A 17,410-nucleotide genomic window follows, 5' to 3' on the forward strand; every position below is an offset into this window, starting at 1 on the left:
GGCGAGACACTGACACCATCCAATCACCTGGCAGTACCATCTAGCCCACATCTGATGTTCGGTTGTGGCTCTCTTCACTACCCACCTTCTTCCTGCCCCTGCACAGCCTTAGCACAGGTGGATAGGCAAGGAGCTTGTGAGATGTGGACCTGTCCATGCTATTCCCATGTTGCAGAACAAGGCAAATATTTCAACCTAGGCAGATATCCTGTTACCTACCCTTCCCTGTTACCCCACTCCCTCCTGCTGCGCCACCCTCCCCTGCTGCGCCACCCTGCCCTGCTGCCCCACCCTTCTCCTCTAACCCACCCTTCCTACCACCTACCCTTTCATTCTGTTCTTTGAACAGATGTGAAAGCTCCCGCCTCCTCCACCTACTCTTCCTGTACTCCCAATTCCACAGAGATGAAGGTGTATCCTGTAGTAGTGCATGTTGCTTAATGTCAAGTCAGCCTAGCTGTGATACACTGTTACAGTTATGTAATTCCTGCTACCGCAGCCACAGAGTGATGGTCGATGGCTCAAGCCTTAGTTACATCCCTTTTGAAGTATACAATATGATTAACGCAGCTTTGATACAAGGAGGTTGTGCAAAAAATTGTATATACATAGTTTGTTTGCTTTTGCAGTATTAAAAATTCAGAGAGGTCTGGGCTTCTTCAGATTTTATGTTGTAACATGTAAGCAAATATTGTTTGTATCATTTGGGTTTTGATCCCTTGCTTTCATTTATTTTTCTAACACTGCATATGTTTATTGGCCATGCGATATCACTTATATAGTGGTGCTGATAAATAATAGTAATGACACAAGCACCTTAATGATAACGTAATTTCATGGCACTTGGTGCTGTGAACAGGGCTACAGTCACAACTTCGGTGAAGTTACGCAACGTTGGTCGCGCAGAGCAGTTGCATGGGTGACTGTGATCACAGCTTGACTTCTGAGCATTTCTAAGGCTTTGGTCATACATGCCCCACACCATCTCATTAGGCAAGTGACCTTGTTCAAACTATGCCTTTGTTCAGCCAATAGTGTAGCAATCTAAACATGCTTTAGGGTGTGGATATGGTGCATTATAGATATGCACATTTTTATTACATTATTAATGACTTGTTAATATGATTTGATCCCCATAATTCCAATGTTGGCAATATCAGTGGAATAGTCAGTGGTTTTATTAGTTTTCTTTATACACGAATAGAGATAGACATGTTATTGATGTGTTGAGGTAGGTTGAGGACACCTCTCCGTTGGAACCGTCTCATCTTGAGAGGTGCTAATGATTTTCAAGGAGGTATGAATTCTGCGTGCAGAGATGGATCTTTGATGCCGGAGACAGGATCCGGTGGTCAAAGACAGACGGGGATCGTGAAGGGCCCCATGTGGTCACCAGGAGTAGCATCCACTGGTGCAGTACAGCCTGGGGGAGTATCTCTGATCTGCTGTCGTTACAGCCCGGATCTACCTTGTCTATACCTCATATGATTGATATGGATGTGAAGAGCGATACTAGCTCTGAGGCTTGGTTGAGACATGACGGAATAGAGACTGACAAGTGACACGGGGTTCTTGTTTTATTGAGTTTGGTGAAATTCAATGCTGACTTCTGGTATGTTCAAGTGTGTGATGTTGGATCTACTAAAAAAATGGAATCAAGGATATATCTCTTTTGTTTATTTCTAGATGAGTGAGTGAGTTACGTTTTAAAGCTGCATCATCATTTAAAAAAAATGTTTCAACTTATCAACCGATCCTGTATTCTGGAGTTCATTAATTCCCATGTGAGCACATATTATAGAAAATCACCTCCAAACACCCTCCCTTGTTAATTTAAAAAGATGCAATTATAGGAATTAAAAGAAAAGACCTTGAGTAAGGTAGGATTTTGAATTATGAAAATTTTCAGTATCACTATGGTACTCTCCTAAGGACTATTTAGTGTGATTAGAAGTAGTTGTCAGTGTGTGTTGATGCGATGGAATAGTCTATGTCCATGCTGTCATCCACTGGTTGTCTGGTCCAGACTCAATTACTTACAGGCCGCCATTATTTCATCTGGACTATTTCATACTGTGGTGTAAAGCAACATTTGTTCACTCACAGGTGAGAATGACACCTGATGTGGAATTTGCAAGTATGCAGCAATGTACGAGGTATTTGTCTTGAGATCCCTGTTGGCGGGGACACCACACTCTGCAATGTACATGATAATGACATATACAGCAGGAGGACGGTATTAGCATTCCATGTCACTTTTTATGATGCAATTTATCTGAGTTGGGAGGCCCTTTCACAGACCTGATTGTTGTATATGTGGGTTTTTTGACTGACTGTTGTCACATTGGATGCAATGGATCCAGGCAGTCACGGAGAAAAACGGATCTGCAGGTGTAACGAGAACTGCATGCAGCTTAAATTTTACCTACATACATGTATATCAAATGCATTTTGTATTACATAAAATACTAGCCAAATCAATTGACAGTATGCGTGTGATCACGCATACTGTCAATTGATTTGGCTAGTATTTTATGTAATACAAAATGCATTTGATATACATGTATGTAGGTAAAATTAAGGCAGTCATTGCTTATTTTAATTGTCATGTGAATCTTCACAAGCTTTTCCAGGTTGGGCTGTGCTCATTGTAAACAGTTTCAACTTTTATCACTAGCTGTGAGTAGTTGCTTAGGCTATATTCTGGATGATAGAATTTTGACAAAAAGATGTTATTTGGATAGAAGTTTCAGCTTGTACTTAATTGATTTTTTGCTACAACACCACACAGGTTTTATTCATCTTGTAAGCAGTTTGTTGAAATTTAATGATTTTGTGGCTTGCTTTGATGGCGCTATTGTCAATATTTGTCGGGCTTTTTAGTGTACTAAGCAGGACAATCAGTGCTGATGGAAGCAAAGTCATTATTTTGTATACTTGGTAACAGGTTTTAGTTTGGTTATTCTTAGATCTATTATAGCATGATTTTGAAAACTGTTTTCTTTCGAATAGTGATGTAATGAAGGAAAATGCATCAGTTCTGTTGCCCTCATAGCCCTGTTGTATGAAGCAATCATTGAGCCGTGACTGTGATAAAGCATAGGAGGGGTGAACGAGTTGTCTGAGGCCCTGCAGTTCACTGTGTAGAGTTGTGTCCCTTAGGCTTGTTAGGAACATATTTTCGTGGGTTCAAATCCAGATAGGGCCTGATTATGTTTCTAGCTTTGTCATTCACCACCAAAGTGGTAAACACCTGCATCAGTTTGGGTTTTCCTCCATCATAAGGCTGACACACTGCAGAAATAATGTTTGAAGCGGGATTAAACCCAACTCACTCACTCATTCACTGAAGTATGGGAGTTATATATTCTTAAATGAGTCAGATATTGATAATTATATGTGGCAGTGTGATGTAACATCTAGTGTGGTATAAATCCATTATTCCTATTTTTCATCAAATATAATTCCTGTAGACCAGATCCACATTCAAAATAGAGTTCAAGATATGAACAAATGTTGCTAGTCCTACAGTTATTCTTCTATTGTAGATTGTTGTATTGGTCATCTAGATAGCCCGAGTTAGATCCCTGGTGTTACACACACCCTACTCCCTCCATGAAACAGAGTAGCAGATGATTAGCATTACCAACTCTTCTCATGATAGGGGTGGTTGTGTAGCCAAGTGGTTAAAGTGTTAGGTTATCCCACCGAAGATCCGGGTTTTGTTCTCCACATGGACCTGAGGTGTGAAGCCAATTCTTTTTGTATCATGTAATGTAAAACAGCATTCATTCACTCACTCACTCACATCAGATAATAGTTCATCCATATTTCTGTATCCATGATTCAAACATCTGGAAGATGTCTTCCTTCAGACACTTGTGTCCAGATCTGTAGATGGATAGATAGGGAGGGTGGGTTCAGATGGGCCTGATGTCTGACAGATGAAACCAGTGGAGATAGATAGCATCACACTGCTAGGTCCGTCATAACCACAGTCTACAGCAACTTATTGATTGACCAGGATCTCTCAGCTAAGGTAGGAGAACACAGGATATACACAGTGCCTGATGCTGGCTTTGTTTCTCCATGTAAGAACTAGCGGCACACGATAACACATGCTACAAGGTCATGACGTCATTCCGTTGGCCAACACCAGGCCAGATGTAAAAGTATATATTTATTCAGTACCTTACTTCATATTTGTCTAAGATTGGTTAGAGATTGGGGAACACAAAGTGTGTCTGAGAATTGTCTTGTGCCATTGTATTCTTATTTTAGAGGTTATGTTTTTCTTATGAATGTTATTACAGTCAAACACTGTTGTGTCAAACCTTGATTTGTCGAACTTACAGTTATCTAAAGACTTGGTGCTTGCTTGTTTCTTCTTTATTCATCACTTAAGTTGTGCGGAACCTCAGTTTATTTACGTTGGTCCCTTCAACTTCAGGACAACTGTGTTTGACTGTATGTCACAACTGACGCTGTTGTGCACAGCTGGCTATAACCTATTTTTTTGTTATGCAGTATTGGAAATAAAGGAGGTCTTTGAGGTCTCCTGTGGTATTTGAATCTATTAACCTCCTAAATCTTTAACATGGAACATTAGGTTTACAACAAGGACTTCTTGACTTTCATACATAATTTTGAACACTGGTATGAATGTATAAGAATGTCATAATTGACACTATTGTGAACAGTCTTTGTACATAGTATTTGCATGATGCACCTGCTACCACAAATACCTCTATCCCCTAGAACATCCAAGAAGTCTATGGGTTCCTGAGACTGCATATTAGTGTTTTCATGATAGAGTTTAGTAGCATGATTATATTTCATAAGACGCCTCTCTTTGATCCCAGCATGCCCACGAGTGCCAGCCATGATTTCTGCCTCAGGTGTTTGTCGAGCTACTCACAGCAACTGGGCAGGCTTCAGCAACCTGATTTCATTTCCCATCTTGTTTGATGATTGTTTGTACTTTAGACAAATTTCAAAAGATGAATCCTTTTATTCCGTGACTTTGATATGATCAGGTCCCTAGGGTGATTCCCACACCTGTGTATGTCAGGCGAGTGGGAAGGTACAAGGTGGGGAGGAAGTGTACAAGGCTTGAGGTGAAGGTACAGATGTCCAAGAGGGGAGTTGGATGTCAGATCATGTTGCCAAAATGTTTGGAGGAAACCTATGCTCAAGTATGAAATACAGCATCCTTTATTTATTTAGTTCAGACAACACAATAACTTGCAAACTTCAAAAAGATATCAAGAATGGAGATAAACCTGTCCATATTTCTAAAATAGTTAATGATGGCGTTGTAAACATATCAAATTTAGTTTATAATACAAAACTAGGAAACCTCTGATTAGAATGTTTGTTTGATATTTAGATGCTTTATGCTTTGAAATCTGTTACTTCTATTGTCAGATCAGAAATACAGGGATCTGAAAGGCTTGGAGCAATTCACTTAAATGCCCAGCTACAATGAGCCTAGTGTTCTTGGCACCTTCAAATGTTATGATAATTTTTTTCTCAACCTTCATTCATGCTGTATTGAAAGATGGGATGCCCTTTGATAAGTCTGACATCAGCATGCTGTTTCTCCTTGTTCCTTGTGGGCAATTGTGGACTTGGTGATCACTGCACTGCTGGGCTGTGTTCCTGTGAAGGTGCTGTAATTACTTGACATCTATATCCCACAGTTCACCTAGGAATTTCAATGTTCAGGTTTTGTCTTGCTCTAGGCTCTCGTCTAGATCTGATAGTCGTATGTTTCTTTGAAATGTACATGATTTGTGTAGATGATAGATGGATGTGTCATCACTTGCATGTTTTGAGATGGACGATTTGCTTCTTAGCTCAACATCCAAGCAGAGTTTTTTAAAGGGTTACTGCACTCTTTTTTGATGTGTTGTTATCTTTCCGTGGGGTTAGGGGAATCTGAAGCTTGTGTCATCGGTTGTGTTTATAAGGGTAAATGTTCTGTGATACTGATAGCTTATAACATCATCTGCTTGGAGTGAGGGTTCCAAAAATGCTACATAATGTGCAACCATGCTGAATGATTTTTGCATTCAGGAACAGGATTATAGACCCGTTGATGCAGTAGCTATTAATGATGTAATGAAACGGCTTGTGCCATATGAGGCTCATATTACGTTCTAAGCTTTCTCTTTGAAAAATGTATTTACAGGTTGTATATTATAACTGGCATGATCATCAGGTGGCCTCCTAACTTTCGTGTGATAGACCTGGCTGTCTTAGTGTAATATCATACCCTAATGACCTTGGTCCATACAAACTGGGTAAAAGTATAGGTCGCCAACAGCCTGTGCTTTGTGTAAGAGCAAACTGTATTTAATTGGATGGTCAGGCTCAGTGACGCAGTTGATAGCGTCAAATCCCAATTGCATAGATTGATGTGTTCGATATCAGTCACTAGTTTGTCTGGTCCAGACTCGATTATTTACAGACTGCTGGAATATTGCAGTGTGTGGCATAAAGCAGTCAAGCAAACAAGATATGACTTTAATTCAGAATATGGCTTTCCTTCACAAATATCACTTATATGGTGAGAAATTGCATTTCATTATAGACCAATTCAATTAGAAAGATATATGCTATGCTGATCCCAACATTCTACACCTGATGGTATCTCCTCGGTAAGCTTGGAGGTCCAGTAAATATTTGAGTCCACAGTAAGGCAGTAAGAGTTATCTCCCCTGTGTTACAGGTGTTAGAACAGAAGCCGGATGGTATCTGGAAGGGTTACGTAGTGCAGAGCGGGAGAATGGCAAAAACAGGCTTCTTCCCTGCCAACCATGTGGTTCTTGTTGACAGCCAAGGTGAGAAAATAAAAAAAACATATTCCAAATATTGAATTATTGTATTTAGTATCTACATATTTCACATAGATCTACTTTTGAAGGTCTTCTGTTAAAAATATATTCTTAAATATGTCATCGTAAAATAACAATAAAATCCTAATACAAATATAGTTTTTAATCAGATTTGAATAATATAAATGATCATTATTCAGATGAGATGTTATCACATGACATATTTTTTTTCTTTATGTACAAATAATATTTATATGAAAAGATTATTGTTATTACTTCATGTAAATGGTCTTCTGACAGTGGTTGCCAAACAGCAGCAACAGATAAGCCAGCAGTCGAAGCGTATCAACATGCCGCCGGTCCCCGATCTCCTGAACCGAAGCCCTGGATACATGGGCAGCAGTCAGCATGGTGGAGGCGGACACTTCAGTGGCCTGGGGGTTGACGACAACTTCCCACCCCCTCCATCACCCCTCACACTCGCCAGGTCGCCACACAGAGGTAGGAATGAACTTGCACAATACGTACATTGAGAGACTGTTGGTCTGAATGATGACATGCTTGAAATTGTAACGAGGGCACACTCATGTCTGTGTTCCTTCATTAGCTTCAGTAGTCCAGTGTTCAGTAGGTCTAACTTATCAATATCAATGGTCACTCTTAGTTCACCCAAATCCTGTTAATATGGTCAGTTTAAACTAATCGTCCGTAATGACAAATTAATGGTGTTGTGAAATGGGGTTTAACGTCGTGTTTAAGATTACTGCACTTTAATAGTGACTTGCATGCATGTGTGTGTATGTGGCTGCTTGTACTAGTCCGGACTAATGCTTGTTTTATAGTGCTAGCCTACTGAGATACCATGCAGCAGTTTAACATAGATACCCTACTCAGACACTGTAAACCAGTCCCCTTAATGCTTTTTGCTAGGCAGGGTAACAACAAGTACCATTTTGTAATGTCATCTCACCTCGCAGACACTCTGTTCACTAGACATCAGAGGTAGTCTGGATTAATGAATCTTAGTTGTGGGGTGATGTTCTTTGCATACATTTAGATGTTCCTAACAGTAATGGAAAGGAATGTAGGGTTCTAGACTATGAGAGGCCAGATATGTGATGGATTAATAATGAAAAGTTCTATTGTGAATTTGCTGGAGGTTTGAAATGTCCCCTGGTCTAACAGCCTTGGACTAGATCTACCTCTTTCCAATTTACAGTTAAGATCTAGTGTTTACTTTTATCTTTATCGACCCGTGAAGATCTGGGTTAGAAAAGGTCTTCATGCAGCTACCCATGTTTGCTGTAAAAGGCTATTATGCTTGTCGTAAGAGGCAACTAATGGTATCGAGTGGTCAGGCTCGAAGACTTGCTTGATGCATGTCGTTATATCCCAATTGCGTGGATCGATGCTCCTGGTGTCCATCACTGGATTGTCTGGTCCAGACTCAATTATTTACAGACCGTCGTCATACAGCTGGAATATTGCTCAGTGCGGCGTTAAACAAAATAAAAACAAATTGACCTTGTTCCCTAAAAGTGACACTTTGTGCAAAGGAAAATGACCTTGACAACCTGCTGTAGGTATTTGAAAGGGCAGACATTTGTGGCAGGTAAATATGCTGAATTGTCGTCCATCTGAAATGTAGATTTTGGTGAAAGGGTTTGGTTTTAATGACATGGAAAAGAATGTAAAACAGGGATGTTGTACACTGAATTGGGGATTATTACAAAGAAACGAAGTCCTTGTTATTGCATGGATACTTGTTGCGAGGATGTATGTTTACAAGTCGTATGGACTGAGTTGGGACAGGAGCACGGAGGACTGTGCTGTAGTGACTAGACGCTGACAAAGAGTTGTTGTACGAGATGTAGACTACCTGCAGCCAACGTGATGCAGTACAAAGGAGACATCTGCTGTCTGAGAAATCAACAGGATAAACACGCTTCACACATCTGACCCGTTAAATATTAAATACTATATATTTGTATAGATGTGTGGAGCCACGAATGTATTAGGGAAGAATGAAAGGGGTAGTTTGTGGCAGGATGTCAGGACTGTTCAGTAGCACTGCCTTGTGACTGGCTTGAAATCAGCAGGATTGAATTGTAATGTACAATTTGATGGTTGTCGGCAACATACTTCCAGCAGACTGGCTCTGAATGATGCATTTGTCAAGGTAGGACTGAATCCCTGCATTGATAATACGCACACTACAAATTCTCCTTTCACTTTGTCTGCTTTTATATAGGAATGTTTTCACTAAATGCTCTGTGTCACTGGCCTACAGTCAACCATGGCTGACATTCAGGCCTTGGCAATTAAGTGCTAACTGTATGTTTAGATTGATATCAACCCCTTTACTCTTACACATTTATAGAAATGCAGTAGTACTGTTGCTATAAAACATGTTTTGTATGATTTATCTGACACAGTATGATAAATGTGAGACTCATTTTGGACGGATTACATTGATACTGTGTTTAGTCAGTGCTGCTTGATGTGAGTTGACGGCACACATGGTCTAGTGGACAGTGCGTCTGCCCAGAGAGGGGAAGGTCAGTGGTTCCATCCCCGGCCACGTCCTACCAAAACACATTCAAATATGGTACTTGTTGTTACACGATGTTAAACCCAATTTCATCTTCACCTTTTGACATGGTTAAACTGATGTAAGCTGTACGCAACAGAAGTGTTCAGACAAATATTTACATCTTTCCAGATTTACTTAATTTTGTTGGAAAAGTTGAGCATTTATTTAATTGTTGAAGTAAAATTTATCTGTATGTATCAGAGATTCTATATCTCTAAAATTCCCATATCAATGTTGGGACAATTTTTTATAAACCGAATTCAAATGCCTTGAATTGTACCTAAATGCAAAGATAGTATAATTTTCCTCCACAATGTGAGCGGTTGACCCAATCAAAACATGTCCCATCTGACCACTGTTTGTTTACATGTACGTCAACAATCCTGATGAGACTCTGGTTCGGTGAGCAGCTGGCCTGATTGCTACATATACATTGTAACATTATAAGGTTAAGATTACTTGTATGCCACATCAGAGCTTGTTAACAGACATTTGTCTCTCGCCTCCAAGATGGCTTCTTTCTCTATGTTAATTGGAGGCTTTAACAGAATACGGGGTGTTTACGTTAATTGGTTGCAGGGATTGAAGTGAGTGCCAGCAAAAATCTTCCCCAAAATCCATTTTGCTACCTGAACTCTCATGACTTTCATGTTTATTGTATATTTGTTTCATCTACAAGTGAATAGTTGAAATATCTTTAATGTAATACCTGTAGTTTGCACATTTGCATTTGTTACCATGGAAACTGCAAATATTGCAACTTAAGTTAATGAGATAATATTTATAGTGATGACAATATTCAGACATCATACAGTGTTAATGTTTCTGATGGTGTAGCCAACACAAGGTGTATACATACTTCAATCTGTAAACCATGTATGTAATTAATAACAACTATATATTGTGCATTTAACATGAAAGCCCCACTCATAGATGGTGAGTCATCGATTTCCCACGAAAACGAAAAAAACGCCATTGACCACTATGTAATATTTACCTGAGGCGCTATAACCCAGACAATAATATATGTGTCCAAAATGACTACACTTCAATAAAATGTTTTTCATCTGACCATCATGCAAATAAAGTGTTTGTTTGATCTTTAAGTAAATAGAATTATTAGCAGGCAGTTGACGGGAGATGAGAGATTGCTCAATACAGAAATCCCAGCTGTCCATTACTTGCAAGCCTTCACCATAAATATTGCATCCTGCCCATGGTAGGGATCAATTGCCAGCCGAGTGACGTGGCTAGTGCTATGTGCAGGCTACCTACTCACTACTGGAACCCGCAGGGGGAGCACCTCAATAGTTTAGATGACAGATAAAACACTTTCAGACTTTTAATGAAACACCACAACCTTGATCGACCCTCCCTCACTCCCTCTCTCAACCCGAAATAACACAAACACACACACGCACGCACGCATGAACGCACGCACGCACACACACACACAGATATACTACTCAAAAGTAGTTAAGGGCCGCCCAATTCTTTCATATTACTAAAGTTAGTTAATCCAGCATGGTCACGATATGGCTAAACTACCTCCGATGTGACTCTAAATTTTAAGTCACTCACTCACTGTCACAGCATAAGGTGGTACTCGGTGGTATATCGGGTGGTACTTAACCTCTTTTGAGTAATATATTAATCATTTCAAAATAGATATTTTTGCTTTACTATTCTATCTTGGACGAAAACATTTCAGTTTCAATATACATGTATATAGGTTATGATTGTCTGAGATTACTAGATTTGTGTGTTATTTAACTAGACCCAGGATTCAGAGGAGGGGCTAAGGTCACAGACCTTGTGACAGTTGTCTGTTTTTGTAGACGAGAACCACCTTACATTAATCATAGGAATTATTTTGAAACCATCCGAGAAGAAATATAGATGAATGTTGTACTATCATATGATGATTTGGGATAAACTGCATCTGCAATCACTGAGCTTAATGGGCTAGGAGAAAGAACCCTGCCAGATATATTTGCTTTAAATAGATAACTTGTTTTTGTTGCCAGAAATAGGAAGAATGAAAACAATCATTTCAAGTGCGTACCACAGCATAAATAAATCGAGCTGTATGGAAATGAGAACAATTTTTGGCACGTGTTTGAGATACGTTCAACTGAAATTGCTTTGAAATTGACGAGATACCAAGCTGAAATTGACAAAGGCTAATGAACTATCAGTGTTTACATGTGCTTCTCAAAGTGCGTTTGCATGTTGGAGCAGAAGGAACATATGCATTGTAAAACAGACATGCTGCTTAAATATGAAGGAACAGATTGATATTTGTCATCACAATGATCTATTTTTTGCAGATTGGTTTCAGGATCTGTAAAAACATTAGACAATGGGCTTAATTAAATCTAAAAGTGTTCATTGAATCTAAATCAAAAGTGTTCTTTTATCAGGTAGTGCTTCAACCTTATCAGCAGTTGGGTCAAGGTAAAAGGATTGCAGCATAGTAATTTACGTTAACATGATCTTTCTGTTCGACTGAATTCAGAGATTGTTTTGGCTGAAATGAAAAAAATGAATTCAAACTGCTGTCTGGTGGTACATGGTCACATAGAATATTTCAGTAAGTATTTGAAAATGTAAAGAAGAGCACAGCATTAAGTTTTGATCTATGACTAATGTATCATTTCGCTTAAATAACGATTATGATGTTCAATATTGGTTTAATGAATAATTTTCCCATCAGTTGATACAAAATCAACTGAAGCTGTCGCACGTTAACAAACCATGACACGACGCAAAGCTTCTTTAGAAAGGAAATTGAAAGAGATAATCATGCCATTTGTAGCACAGACGGAACAGAAGGAAAGTGATGTCACGCAACCATCTTTTAAAATCCTCCCAAAGCACCTTGATCTAAAAATACAGACTCATTGCAACTGGTCTATTTTCTGAACTGAAACTAATTTGTTCACATGTTTTAATTTGGTCATAGAGTATCTAACAGCAAGGCTTAAAAGTTAAGTGTCACTGGATTGTAACGAAGAACCTTTAACGAAGGATGCCAGCAATTCCATGTGATGAATTGCAGAACAATGATTGGCTACAATAAACGCCTCACCAGTGAAATTGACGTTAATGGTATATCATTTTCTGCTTTGCCACCTTCAGTCTAGTGATTGGTAAAGCCCTTCACTCTAATTGGATGCATTCTGCTCCTCTCTAGGGCAGACTCACAACTTGTAGCACTGCACTGGCCACTCGGGAGGCTATTTGCCCTATGGCTGAACCCCATCAAAATCTACTGCAGTTTGATATTAATGTTATGATATATATTAAGACTGTAGCATCTCACTTGAACAAGACAACCACTTTGGCTGAAAGAGCCAACCTGGCATTGAATCATTCAAGAAAGTTTTGATATCAAATTATCCATTACATGCCAGAGAATAAAATAATAATCCATTACCCACTGGAAATTGCTTTAGTTTTTTTGAGGGGGACAAAAAATGAAACTGTTTATGATCGATGAATTAACATGAGAGGTTTAAATCATGCCTTGTTTCAAAGTTGGATCATAACAATGGCCACTGAAGATGTCTGTCAAACTGGCCTGCAGTGCCAGTATTTCTTCTGACATTGTTCGTCTTTGAGAAAAACACCATAAGGAACTCCAAACATTGACCATTAATTCTGTCACCGGTGGGAAATATTTCCATTGTTACAAACTTTGCAACTACTCAAGTGATGGAAATGTTGTTTTGTTTTTTTGAATGTAGTCCAATAGACATCTAATCTTGTTCTAGCTTGTGTTAATGTAGACAGTATAAGGTTCATATGAATGTCCAAGAAGATTATATCCACACTTACAAAGTGTCGATTCATGTAGGGTAATCTCCCATCTCTCTGGAATATTGCTGAGTATGGCGTTAAATAACAAACAAACAAACATATATAACAAACATTGACATAAAACCATATCTACTGAAACAGCAGGCAACCCATAGTCACCTACAGCAGATAGACTGGAATCGGGTGGTCAGACTTACGGACTTCGTTGATGCATGCTGTTGTACCCCAATTGCGTGGATCGATGCTCATGATGTCAGTCACTGGATGGTCTTGTCGAGACTCGATTAATTACAGACCGCCGTTATACAGCTGGAATATTGCTGAGTACAGCGTAAAACAACAAACAAACAAACATATATAAGGTGAAACTACTGCATCTGTAAAATGAGACAACTCCATCTCTAACATGAGTGAGTGAGTGAGTATGGTTTTACGCCGCTTTTAGCAATATTCCAGCAATATCACGGCGGGGGACACCAGAAATGGGCTTCACACATTGTACCCATGTCGGGAATCGAACCCGGGTCTTCGGCATGACGAGCTAACGCTTTAACCATTAGGCTTCCCGACCGCCCTCTCTAACATGAAGCTACTGCACTAAGATATAACTGCTACATTTAGAAGACCAGGACAACACCCCATTCGTATTGTGTTGGCAGACTAAAATAGGAATCAGGTTATTACAATGAATATGTGTCATTGTACCCTGACAGCATGGTTGTTTCCCAATGTACAACCACTAGTTTGTCTGGTCCGAAATTGTATACCGCCATGCTGTAATACTTTGAACTGTAGCATTAAACAATATTCACCCACACACTCAACAAGATAGAGGTTTCCTGGCTAGTACTTACCTTACAGGGCACATATAAGAAATTGAAATATACATGCTGTGTACTTGCAATAAAGCCAAGCAATTCAAACATTGATTGTCAGCTCAAGGCTACTTGAAATTCAGGAGTCGAGTTAAGTGTCAACTACCCTCTTTTGAATTGAAAACAACCTCCTACATTATGAAACATTCCGCTGTGCTATACACTATATTATTACATACAATCTTGGCCTACTTGTTACATACTTTAATATCAGTTAGTTTCACTGGGTGTTAAATGCTTAAAACTTTCACTCCCCTCGGGGAAATATTCCTGGTTTGTGCAACAGGATGAGATTGGTGGTAGATTGATTGGGTGGTATATACATCTGATTGGGTGGTATATACTGCTGACTGGATGGTATATACAGCTGATTGGGTGGTATATACTGCTGATGGGGTGGTAGATACAGCTGACTGGGTGGTATACACTGCTGATGGGGTGGTATATACTGCTGATGGGGTGGTAGATACAGTTGATAGGGTGGTATATACATCTGATTGGGTGGTAGATACAGCTGATTGGGTGGTATATACAGTTGATAGGGTTTTATATACAGCTGTTTGGGTGGTATATACAAACTGACTGGGTGGTATATACAAACTGACTGGGTGGTATATACTCCTTCTGGGGTGGTAGATATTGCTGATTGGGTGGTATATACAGCTGAATTGGTGGTAGATACAGCTGATTGGGTGGTAGATATTGCTGATTGGTGGTAGATACAGCTGATCGGTGGTATATACTGCTGATGGGGTGATAGATACAGCTGATTGGTTGATATATACAACTAACTAGGTGGTAGATACAGCTGATTGGGTGGTTTTGTTTGTTGTTTAACGCCGCACTCAGCAATATTCCAGCTGATTAGGTGATGTATACAACTGACTGGGTGGTATATACTGCTGATTGGATGGTATATACTGCTGATTGGGTGGTATATACAACTGACTGGGTGGTATATACAACTGACTAGATGGTATATACTGCTGATGGGGTGGTAGACACAGCTGATTGGGTGGTAGATACAACTGACTGGGTGGTATATACTGCTGATTGGGTGGTATATACAACTGACTTGGTGGTATATACAACTGACTAGATGGTATATACTGCTGATCGGGTGGTAGACACAGCTGATTGGGTGGTAGATACAACTGACTTGGTGGTATATACAACTGACTAGATGGTATATACTGCTAATGGGGTGGTAGACACAGCTGATTGGGTGGTAGATACAGCTGATTGGGTGGTATATACAACTGACTGGGTGGTATATACTGCTGATTGGGTGATATATACAACTGACTAGATGGTATATACTGCTGATTGGGTGGTAGACACAGCTGATTGGGTGGTAGATACAACTGACTGGATGATATATACTGCTGATGGGATGGTAGACACAGCTGATTGGGTGGTAGATACAACTGATTGGGTGGTATATACAACTGACTGGGTGGTATATACTGCTGATTGGGTGGTATATACAACTGACTAGATGGTAGATACAGCTGATGTGGTGGTAGACACAGCTGATTGGGTGGTAGATACAACTGACTGGGTGGTAGATACAGCTGATTGGGTGGTAGATACAACTGACTGGGTGGTAGACACAGCTGATTGGGTGGTAGATACAACTGATTGGGTGGTAGATACAGCTGATTGGGTGGTATATTCAGTTGACTGGTGGTAGATACAGCTGATTGGGTGGTAGATACAGCTGATTGGGTGGTATATTCAGTTGACTGGTGGTAGATACAGCTAGTGTTGTACACATATTTATGTATTTGGCCAATGTGTTGAAAATTTCACCATTATATCAAAATTGAATTCCCACACATCTCTATATCTTTTTTTTAAATGTAGTTTTAAGTTTAAGATTTAAGTTTAAATGTGCCATTGATCATCTAAACGGAATTCTGTTTCTGTTTCTGTTTGCATTTACACCAAATTCCTTCTGAGGGAAAATATGGCACTGATATGGCACTTTGCTTTTGCCAAGAACAATTTAAGATCATCCAATGATTGTTATAATCTGAGCCCCTCCAGCATTTGATTGGCTAATATTGTGCAGTAGTTTATCTAGTATTTCAGGGTAGTGGTGGCTTTAATTTCAGTGTATGAATCCCCATGTGACAAATTGAAATGTTTGGCTGTTCTAATCTGTGTTTATATGCTATTTTAAGTAGTGACTGTGAAGTTAAGTACCAGCAATATTTCTGTCTAATAGAGATCAATATCTGGTATTTCTGATACAGACTATAGCAGTAGACCCCTCTTGTGAGGTTCATATTATTGGCTGTGTACCAAGTGCTAGCTCCATGCTTCTATAGTGAGGGGAAAGAGAGAGAGAGAGCCCTCGGCTTGTACAAGCCATGCACAGCACAGAATAGAATATTTCAGAATGGTGTAGGGGCCTTACACAGTGTGCCTGGAGGAATATGTACCAGCCACTAACAAGTTGGATTAAATGAATTTGGCCTGAATTTCAGAAAACAGCAGAAGAGTTTTTGAGGTGGTGTGCTCAACGGGCCAGTCCTGTTGACAGGTGGAAATAGTCAGTGTCATTTTTTCTGTTTCATTTCAGACGCAATCACGGAGGCAAACCAACATGGGCAACCTCCGCCACCCTACCCTGGGGCCAATCACCAGGTGAGTTCTTGTGGTCCTGTACACGATGATGATTATCATTACCGATTGCTTCATCGGATTATCTGTTGTATATTGTGTGTCTTTTGAGTAATTAATGGTGATAGATTCTTTAAAGCATCACTTGAATGTTTGTGTTATTGAGGTGATGTAATGTGGTGTGATCACCATGTGGATCTAATAATTGAAACTATCTGCACCCAGAGCGACAGGAATCTTCATCATGATGAAGATATCAGAACATGATCATGGTGGTTGTGGGATCAGCTGGCAGTGATGATGAATCATTATTATGTTTAGTGAGAACAGTGTTATGTTTTTGGTTTTGGGAGGGTAATGATGATGATGATGATGTGATGACATCTGATGATGATGCTGTGATGACATCTGATGATGTGATATCATTTGATCATGATGTGATGACATCTGATGATGATGTTGCTATGACATCGAGTGATGTGATACTATTTGATCATGATGTGATGACATCTGATGATGATGTTGCTCTGACATCGAGTTATGTGATATTATTTGATGATGCTGTGATGACATCTGATGATGTGATGACATGATATGATGGCATCTGGTGTTATGATGACATATATAATAGTATGACATCTGATGATGTGATA

At 39.5% G+C, this 17,410-nt stretch overlaps 1 protein-coding gene across 4 annotated transcripts in view; it reads left to right on the forward strand.

The window, feature by feature from the left end:
* Positions 1-17,410, forward strand: part of LOC139468277 (caskin-2-like) — a 231,097-nt gene that overhangs the window by 158,894 nt on the left and 54,793 nt on the right. For all 4 annotated transcript variants that reach the window (XM_071250143.1, XM_071250144.1, XM_071250146.1 and 1 more), the window contains 3 exons: positions 6,734-6,845; positions 7,140-7,340; positions 16,717-16,781. In XM_071250143.1, the coding sequence (XP_071106244.1) occupies positions 6,734-6,845; positions 7,140-7,340; positions 16,717-16,781 (378 nt within the window). The remainder of the gene's footprint in view (positions 1-6,733; positions 6,846-7,139; positions 7,341-16,716; positions 16,782-17,410) is intronic.

Source organism: Haliotis cracherodii, unplaced genomic scaffold (genome assembly GCF_022045235.1).
Source record: "Haliotis cracherodii isolate W230 unplaced genomic scaffold, xgHalCrac1.p SCAF_2, whole genome shotgun sequence".
In the NCBI taxonomy this organism is placed as follows: Eukaryota; Metazoa; Mollusca; class Gastropoda; order Lepetellida; family Haliotidae; genus Haliotis; species Haliotis cracherodii.